Raw genomic sequence first — 10,587 nt, 5'->3', positions numbered from 1 at the left:
AGGGTGTAAAGTTGGGGTTCTGCTCGACTCTTATTTAGGTCTACCCCTTTGCCATGGTCCAGCCCCAGATTCCTTCTAGGCAAATCTTATTGATAGATTCCAGAATAAGTTGGTTGGGTGAAAAGGTGATTTATTAAGCCAAGTCGGTAAGCTCAAACTGCTCAAAGCCACCCTACAGAACCTCCCGATGTATGCTATGAGTTTATTCAAAATTCCTGCCAAAATTGCTGATATACTGGAAAGAACTCAAAAAATAAAATTGTTGGACTGGGACTGAAATTAAGAATAGGTTGCATCTTGTGGCTTGGAAACAATTTTTCCTTCCCAAGTCCATGGGGGGCCTGGACATTAGAAATCTGAGAGATTTCAATAAAGCCTTGATGGCCAAGCAACTGTGGAGATGTCTTAAAGAGAATAATGAATGGACTGACATTTTCAAACATAAATACCACATCCGAGGTATCCAAAACACGCTGGAATCTTATGACCTTCCCAACACTGTCTCTGATTTATGGAGCAATTTATTTGGTTCCACCAATATTATTTTGCATGGTTTTAGATGGGTGTTGGGGAATGGTACTAGAATCAGATTTTGGGGGGACTAGTGGATTGGTGATGGCCCCCTTTCAGATTCTATTTGGGCTCCTCCTTTCAAACAATTATGTCTTAGAAAATTGGCTCCTAGCTGGCTGATTATATTAGAGATAGAGCTTGGTTAGATCTCAAATCTGTGGATAATGCTTTGATACCTTTTCAACCAGGGTTAGATTGTATTCACATCCTTCACTCCATGTGGAGGATGAAGTGTTCTGGAATTTCTCCTCTTCAAAGAAACTCAAGGTTGCTGATGCCTACAAGTTCATCTCTAGAAATTGTTTTCCCTCCCCCTTCTGGGTTGGTATCTTGAATAATCTTTTAATTCCAAAAATTAACATCTATTTTTGGCTTTTCATGCAGGGTAAGATTTCTACCATTGACAACCTCTGTAAAAGAGGTCTTCCTATTACTAACAGATACTTCCTATTACTAACAAATGCTTCCTATGCAAAGAAGCAGAGGAAAATGATGGCCATCTATTGCTACACTTCTCTTTTGCCATGGATATCTGAAGTTTCTTCCTTGATATCTGGAACAGTAATTGGGTCTTCCCTGATTCTGTTCTGGTTTGAATGGAAGTACCCCTTTGACAATTAGGATTTGGGAGTCCTCTAGAACGTGTCTCTTCCTCATATTTCTTGGGGTATTTGGAAAGAAAGAAACAATAGAGTTTTTAGAGATTTGGGATCTCCTGCACTTGTGGTGGCTATTAGAATTAGAATGCTATCAAGGAGAATTTTCTTCAGTCCTACCCTAGTAGAAGGAATGACAATCCCCTCCCTACTATCCAGGAGAAGTGGGATACTATCAAACGGTGGCAAATTGGCTAGAATATATCCATTCTTGTGCACAAAATTAAATAGTGCAGACAAAATGTTCAATGGCATCCCCCCTGTGGGATGGATCAAAATCAATGTGGACGGGCGGGTAAAGGTAATCTTGGGCTGGCAGGGTGTGGGGAGTGGCCAGGAATCATATGGGTCTGCTAGTTTTTGTGGTGGCGCTCCCTTTGGACACCTAGTCCAACCATTTTGCAGAGGCCACCGCTGCCCATTTTGGGTTGTACACGTGGCTTAAAGGGAAGGTTTTAGAAAGGTCTAGCTAGAATCTGACTCACTCAACATTATCCATTATTTGAATGGGTGTATGGATCCTAGTGGGACCATAGCCAACTTGATCAAAGATTTTTGCAATATGATTAAAGAGTTGGATGAATACAAAATTCCTCACGTATTTTGGGAAAGCAATAAAGCAGCAGATATATTGGCCAATATGATGGTGGGTTGCATGGTGGAAAAATGGTGGAGCAATCAGGACCCTTTCCCAAAAAGCTTGTGCGACCTAGCTTATGATGATACCATCCACTTATGGTAACCAATGAAGAAAAATCATGATTTGATTAAGTTGTTGGGGAAATGGTTTCCTTTCGATTTCCCTATCCGAAGATCTAGAAACTTCCCTTGTGCAGGCCTGGATTTTTTGTCTTCTTGTGCGGCCCCTATCCTGCTTCTGTTTGGAGACTTGTCTGGTGTGGCCCATTTCCTATTTTTGTTTGGCAACCCGGACCATTATGGGTGGTGACAAGAATAGGAAAGAACCACCCACTTTTGATAAATGAAAGAAAAATAAGGAAGTGTGGTAGGAAATTGTTGATGGGGGAATGGTTCCCTTCTTGGAAAGAATCCATGACTCTTCTTCTCTGCTCACGAAAACGTTTTTCAATGGGTGGAAGAAAGGGGTTTTGAGGGCCTATGGTGCTGATAATCAGCTAGATGAAACCTTGGTGGCTACAGTTACAGTTTTGGCTATGAATGGCAGAAGGTTTCATAGAGACGGAAAAACAAGGGAGGAAGACATGGCGAATTTTTTTGATAGAGATAAGGAGCATTCAAGAGTTAATAAAATGGTTGATGGTGGCTACAACAAAAAGGATTTTATGGCTCCTTGGGCGGACATGACCGAGCTCATCATGAGGTACATTACGCTTGATGGAAGATATGCTAGTATCTTTTCTTATCATTTTACAATCATGAATCACTTTAGGCATGCAAAGTTATTTCGATTCCTTTATGTCTGGTTTCTTCTTTGGAGAATAGTCTTGAAATACATGCTGAGAATCCCAATAATCTGGTCCTCCATAAAGGGCTTATTATGCTCATTATGGAGTACGCCAAAGCCCTTGGAGTTGTGCCCTCTCTCTTTGCGAAAGGCCAAATCCCTAATACTGATGTTCAAGATGTCTCTGTTTTAGATATGGAGATGGAGGATAGTGGGAGTGCCAAACCCCTTGTTGACCCTGATTATAAGCCAGTTGAAGAGGGTGATATGTTGGTCACTCCTGGAACCCATAGCAATAAGAACCCCCCCCGATGGGCTGCAAGTAAATATAAATCGACGAGCAAGATGATTTCTAAAACTGAGCCTTATTCCAAAATGAAGAAGTTGGTTGCTAAAGACTATGCTCTCAAGACCTTGGACGAGGAAATCAAATTGGACATTCCTCTTAATGTCCTGAAGGAGAAGCAGGGGACTCTGCCTAAAGATGTGGATAGTGGTTTATAGAAAGAATTTTTTCTGATGAATCTGGTGATGGAAGCAACTAGAAGCTAGGAGAACTGCTGGAAGTGGGTGGGAAAGGAGATTGATACCCTCAAAGAGGGGATTAAGGAGATAATTGACATCTTCACTGATTTGCCTGAGCCTAGCAAAATAGAGAAGCTCATGATCATGACCTAGAAGCTTTCCCATGATGTCGAGGTTATGAAATGTAAACATGAGCAAAGAATTGAGAAGGTTGAGCAGTCTATAGAGGAGATCAAGAATAATCTTAAGAATCTAGTTGACATAAGTAAGGAGGCCATGAATAATAGTGGAAAAGATCAATGCCATGGTGGCAGAGTATAGATCCAATCCTATTGATAGTGATCCTGATGACAGTAATAGAAAGAAAGATCTGGGTGGTGAAGACTCTACTATTGGTGACAATAAAACTGCGGGCCCTAGTTCCAGGACCAGAAGCAAGTGCAGCAATAAGGGTACCTCTAGGTTCATTATGGAATAATTGGAGGGAACCAACAAGGCTACCATCCAGAAGAACAAGGAGCTGGTGCACTCGCTTAACTGAGTGTTTGTTTGTGTTTTGTTTGTTGGTTGTTGTTTCTTTTTTCTTTTGTGTTCGGTTTGGGGTGTTCCCTTGTTTTGCTATTGGTTTCTATTTTATTGGCTGATGGCTAGGTTATGTAAAACTCTTGGTTTTGGGTCCATGTAAAACATGTTTATCTTTATAAAAAACAATCACAAAACACCTCAAAAGAAGACATCTATGGTCTTCTCCCATAGCATCTATAGTACAATAGAAGGTAGAGGCAAACACTTGGAAATGACCTCTAAGCTTAGACAAGATCAAGAAAATACACTACTTATCATCTTTGGCATGACCACATCCTTTCAATTGTGACAAAATTGACTTGAACTATGTCAGGTAATCTAGAATAGTGGGAAATGCATTTGGAGTGAGAGAAGTGAGATCACGTTCAAGCTACAATATCATAAATTGATTGACCTTTCCATACAACCCTACAAGCTTATCCCCCACCTCCTTCAATGTTGTACACTCAAAAATATGAAACAAGTTATTTGGCACATGAAGATTAATGAGTCCTTTTGCCTCATCCATTTTGTTTCTATGAAAAATTTCTCAAATGCCTTAGTGAATTTGGGTTGGTTGATATCCAACATTTTCCAAAGACCTTGTGATTGCAACAATTGGGCTATTTTGAGCTTTTGTGTGTGATAGTTGTGTCAAGTGAGTGGCTCAGTTCTAGAGTCTGACATGTTATACAAGGGCACACAAAGGACTAAAAATCACTATACCACATGCCTCCCCGACCCCCCGACACCCCCAAAACAAAATTACAATTTCCAAACACCAATTTTGCAAAGAAAGTAACAATAACAACTTGCAACTTCAAGCTATAAAAATTGACATAAAATGGCAAAGTATTCAGAAGGTAACTCCACTACAGTATAGTTCATCAAGGCAACTTCAAGCTATAAAAATTGGCATTAAAAAAAGGCCTATTTGAGATCCGTAACAACCCCAATCACTCCATAGGACTAGAAAAAATAGTTGAGCAACAAACCAAAATAAAATAAAATAAGGCCTCTTAGGCTAAGTGCTTGGCGAGTTCCCACACGAAGTCTGCAACCATATAGTCAACGGTCACATCGCTTGAAGCAATCACAAGCTCACCAGTCATCAAGATAGTCGAAGTCCGAACTCAACAATCCACCATCCGAACTCAACAATCCACCATCCGTCAATTACTCAAGGTAAGGCACATTCACATGTGCGCTTTAAGACTACCCAACAATAATGGGAGGCTTTTCTCACAATAGAGCTCGTAGTGCTGAGCTATTAAAACCCCGCACCCAACAATAATGTGAGGCTTTTCTCACAATAGAGCTAGCAGTGCTGGGCTATTAAAACCCTCAAACAACACAAGACTCCGAAAAAAATGGTAGACAGGTCCACCAGTAAGTTCCTCCACCATGTCACAAGGCAACCCTCAGGCAACAAAAGACTCCCCCAAAAATGGTAGACAGGTCCACCACGTCACAAGGCAAACATAACATAGTTTCCTAGCCACGTATCAATGTGATTGCATATTCACAGTAGGACTCACCAAGTGCGGAAAGCAAGGATTATTGCAGATTATGGAAGCCTTTGATCACGCTATTAGAAAGAATGTTAAACCATTTGAATGGCTAAAATAGCTGTCATGCCTACAATGTAGGACTAAAGTCCCTGGCAGTCTGCCCCAATCTTTCGCCTACAGGCCAACCAGAGACTACGACTGTACACTGTAAAACCCTAAATGCAAACCAAATTAAATATTTGGGGGCATACTTCAGAATGTCTGTGTGAGAAAATGAAGTGAGCCAATAAGAGAAAAGTATGCATAGGAGAGAATAGTCAATTGAAAGAGGTGACTGGTGTGAGAGACAACCATGATCCAGTCCACAACGTTGGAATGAAATCAAGCAAGAAGACCCATGTGCACAAAAAAAAGGAAGGAAGACTGATAATGAAACACTTCACCATACACACATAAAGAGTTGATTGTGCAGGTAAAATAGCCTATCCACCCCTAAGCTTAAACCTCATGGTCAGCTTTAAAATATATATATTAAGCAACATATTAAGTTTAGAGAATGTTAGTCAATTTTGAGTGTTAACATTTAAGTCTAAAAATATATTTTTAGTATGATCACAAACATTAAACAACATATTAAATCTAGAAAATGTCAATCAACTTTAAATGTTTTAATACTTTTAAATCTAAAAGCATCCACAATACTTTAGCTACACATGCAAAGCCCTAATGTATAGGTTCCAACCAGAGGTGGAGAGAAATATTGAGTTTTCACAGGTGGAGAAAAATATTGAGTTTCCATAGGTGGATAGAGAATGGATGCGATTATGAAGAATGCCAGCCACCTTCGCTGCGTAGAAAATTTGGAGCCTATGCACCTTGCCCACGAGCCTAGTAAGGGAGATTAATCACGACGCTGCAAAACATAACACCAACATAGTAACATTCGTTAGTAAAGAGGTTGAAAGGTCAGAGGCTCTGATATCATGTGAGAAACACCAAAAGCCTAACTTGCAAACCAACCTCCACAAGAACTAGAAACTATCAATCAATGTATTACATTGTTGAATGAGAGATATCATTACAACTCACAATATCCTATATTTATACCAGGAATAAGCATGGGATTACCATGGGATCCATGCAGGAGTTGTTGTGATGGCTAAGGCGGTTGGAGCGACCGCCAAAAGCAAAATAATAAATATTTTACCTAATTTTAATTAACTTTGTTGGGCACGATATGAACGTGCACACCAACAGATTCATGACTCATCCCAAACAAATTCATTGGTTAGATGCAAATAATGTTTTGAGATATTGTAATGTTCCCACTTTAGTAGTTGACCAAGTGTATGTGTGTTAACCTATCTCTACATGGTCTCGAGGGCTAACGAAGAGTTTAAGGGGATCCTGGAGTGTTTTGGTCTAGTCATTTCTAGTTTGGCCAAAATGGAGTTGATTTACTTAGTTTCAGGCATACTTACTATTTTTAGTAAGTCAGAGAGACACAACAGAGGCTAGTTTTGGTGATTGGATTTGATACTCCACGGGGAGAGCTTTCCGATGAGCTATCACTTGCGCTATTCGGAGTCCGATTGCTAATATATTTTAATGCCTGAAGTGTTATTAAAGTAACATTTAATTTAATTGTAAAATATTAAAGTGTTACTTTAATATTTATTTTATGGGGATGTGTGCAAATCAAAGGGGCACCCAAGGGAGACATAAGTGAATACTTTAATATGTTTTATATTGCACATCTTTTATCCCACATTGCTCAAGTGAGTTGGGTCGTCCCTTGGAGAAAGAATAAAAGGAAGCTTTTGTGGCTTCATTCAGCATGTTGAATATGAGAAGAATTGGTATGTATGAGTTGCAGATCCGTTCTTAGTATTAGAGGACGTCTATCCTCTCTTGTGACATTCTAGATGTCATTCCCCTGGGGTTTGGCCTTTGGAATCCATTGCTATCAGCTTCATTATCAGGCAGATTGGGTGCATTTCCAGCTACAGGCAGATTTAATGTTTGTTCATATCTTCTTCCCTACTTGTCTGATGCTTATGCCATTTTGAGGAGATGATTTTATGAAGATATTGGACCTATTGAAGACAAATTAATATTGCCGCAACACTATTCACGTGGGTACTATTCACGTGCTTGCTATTCACGCGGGTACTATTCACATGGTTACTATTCACATAGGTACTATTCATGTCACTGTAGCAGCAAGATTGAAAATGATTGCTGGAGTATTATATAATGCTAGAATAATTAGTGAGTTGATAATCTACCATGTATTTGATTTTATTGATTCTGAAAATAACATCTTAACAGTAGTAGTGCAATCTTCAGTTTGCATATTATTGTAGTTTCCTTCTTGTTCATGTTATGTGATTTCAAATCTATGCAAAGACATAAAAAACAAACAAGCATTTCATTTCCGAAGCCATAAGGGGTTTAAACATTAAATGATGAAATAAGGAGTTGGTTGCAAACTGTTTGACCAAATTCCTATTAGCGGCTGGTTTAGTTTTTGGGCATTCTAAGGTGTCCATTATAGATATCTCCAAGGAATACAAAAATTTGGATTAGACTATTTGAAAAAATAATATTTCAAATTTATTGGTTATTTTGATTTAGATTGGGCAGAATGCATGGATTCTAGATAATCAATTTTTGATTATTGTTTCAATCTTGGATCTATTATTGTTACATGGAGTTGTAAGAAGAAACCTAATGTTGCTTTGCCATCCATTTAAGTAGAGTACAAAATGGTTGTTGTAGCAACTTGTGAATCAATATGATTTAGATGAATTCTTGAGAATCTTCAACATTCATTACTCGATCCAACAAATATATATTATAAGAATCTAGTGTTTCATGCTCACACAAAGCATATTGAAGTATGCCATCACTTTATTGGTGATCATGTTCTCAACAAGAAAATTGAACTAGTCTATACACCAACCAATGAGCAACTTGCAGATATTTTTACTAAACCTTTGAGCAAGGATAAGTTTGTATACTTTCGAGAAGGTATTGGTGTCAAATGGTCATCACTTGTAAACAGGTAAGCTAATAATTCATTTTTTTTATAGAAGACCCCCATCATGTAGTTTACTTGTGTGATTAAATAGAGTTCATAAGGGAGTGTTGAAAATAAACTATATTTAATCACACTATATTTAGCTACAATCATGTCTCATGTAGGAGACACATCTCTTAATGAGTTCTTTGTTTGTAAAGATCTTTATGGTCCATTTGTTGAATGTAGAGAAAACCTATTCAAACTCCAATTTCAACAGTATCCATTTAAGTGACAAAATCGAATCACTTTTAGAATATTGTGTGCCTCACCACACGACCTAATATCAAATCCTTATATCTAGGGGTAAAAGTACAATGTTGTGTCACACTTTTATAAAGGAAGTGGCCAACACAACTAAAACTGTTTAACTTTGATCGCATAAAAATGACATTTCTAAATTGAATTTCAAAATGATGTAAACTAATCAAAAATTGAAATATTAATTAAATTTATATGTCTGATATTTTTTAAATTTTAAAAAAGAAATTGACATTTTTTTTTATATATTCAAAGACAGATTTTTTATTGTTGAAAATCAAGGGTTCTAGTCGACATCACCAAACAAAAGGAAAACAATCTTATTATTTTCTTATTTTAATTTTCCAAATAGAGGACATATATATGCAGTGTAAAAATAAAAAATTGGTGTATATTTTTCTCGTAATAATATTCTAAAGTCCAACAAAGCTGAATTTGGTAGTTTTCATTCGGCATCACCTTTTGTTTACTAAATTTATCATTGTAAAAAAAAAGTATATCCTTTTGGAGAAGATTCTCTCATCTAGTGAAAAATATATTTTTAAATTTTTTTTAATATCATTTAATATTTTTTTAAATTTCTAATCACCTTCTCTTTGAACTTAAAAATCCTACTCGCATTGTTTAATTAATAAAAAATATTAAAATGAATCAAAATACTAAAAAATTATATGTCCAAATTCGTAATTTTGAGCTCTACAAAAGGGTATTTTTTAAGTTTTGTAAATAATATTTTGCTTGAAGAAAAAATGAGTAGAAGTGAAAAGTTTCAAAAATGTAGACAAAATAGGTGATTTGACTGCCACATCACCTGCCACATATGTGAGTTCAGCCGATCAGATTGAGTTCGACCAAGCTATTTTGAATTATTTTGAGCTATTCTAAGTTAAGATGCTCACAAAAATTGGGATAATGTAACCAATAGTTCGATCAAACTCTTGGCACCATTTAGGCACCATGCCCACACCACTAGGTGTCACATGAAAGGCGAATAGTTCGGCGTGACTTAGTTCGGCTAAACTTAGTCCGACCAAACTAAGTTCAGTTGGAATGAGCCTAGTTAGTCTTAAGTACAACGTAGGTTTGTTATTTTTCCCCTAGGCTATCACCTTACCTACATAGAACTAAAACCAATAATTCCTTATTAATCCTAATCCTCCCTTTCCATCAAATAGAATACCCTAAGGCTAAAATAGGAGAAGATGTTATAGATAAAAGTTGGATCCTCTAGGGTCACACTTGCAATGGTTATGCAAGAAGCTTCAAAGTTTCTTCTAAGTCCATTTATTTCACAAATGCAATTTTTCTATGCAAATTTTAATGTGTTAGTAATTAGATCACACACTCTTGCCTAAGGAATATAACACCCTATTACTACTATCTAGTTAAGTTTAAAATTCATTTTCTTTATAGACCTAGATTATTTTCCTTACTTTCTTTGTAAATATATTAAGTTCATTTAAAAATCTCTATAAAAAATATTTACAAGAAATGCAATAAATATTACATTTAAAAATCCATATAGAAGTAATTTGCATCTAGTTAATTAATTCACACTTTAAATTGGAAATGTATAAATTGTATACATTTAGAGTAGAACTCTTAATTAAGTATTCAAAACATTCACACAAGAAAAATAAAAAAGAGAAAATCTTGTAACACCATCACGATGCATCCAATAAATAATGAACAATCAAAAGAAAAAATCACAACTTCAAGAAAGAAAAAAAAATCACTAAACATCACCCTTTTCAACCTTTCCATATCTCACTCAACTTTTTCACACCAAATTACCTATATGGATTGAGGAAGATTGGATAGAGGCAGTTTTCGCCAAACTCCGAGAATTTAAGAAAAGCAACCCACCAATAGGATAATCTATTTGAACATAACAACCAAAGGAGATCAAGAGAAAAATTGTATTCAATTGAATATTATTTTTAGGAGAAATCTTTGAAATTTTTAATATCATTAATCCTCTAATAAGTT

The 10,587-nt window shown here is 36.7% G+C and overlaps 1 protein-coding gene across 1 annotated transcript in view; it reads left to right on the top strand.

The window, feature by feature from the left end:
• The first annotated feature begins 2,257 nt into the window (after positions 1–2,257).
• Positions 2,258–10,587, top strand: part of LOC131077766 (disease resistance protein RPV1-like) — a 37,387-nt gene continuing 29,057 nt past the window's right edge. The window contains exons 1-2 of the mRNA XM_058015317.2: positions 2,258–2,571; positions 2,694–2,928. Coding sequence (XP_057871300.2) covers positions 2,258–2,571; positions 2,694–2,928 — 549 coding nt within the window. The remainder of the gene's footprint in view (positions 2,572–2,693; positions 2,929–10,587) is intronic.

Source organism: Cryptomeria japonica, chromosome 3, assembly GCF_030272615.1.
Source record: "Cryptomeria japonica chromosome 3, Sugi_1.0, whole genome shotgun sequence".
Lineage (NCBI taxonomy): Eukaryota > Viridiplantae > Streptophyta > Pinopsida > Cupressales > Cupressaceae > Cryptomeria > Cryptomeria japonica.
This window is presented reverse-complemented; position numbering and strand designations above follow the sequence as displayed.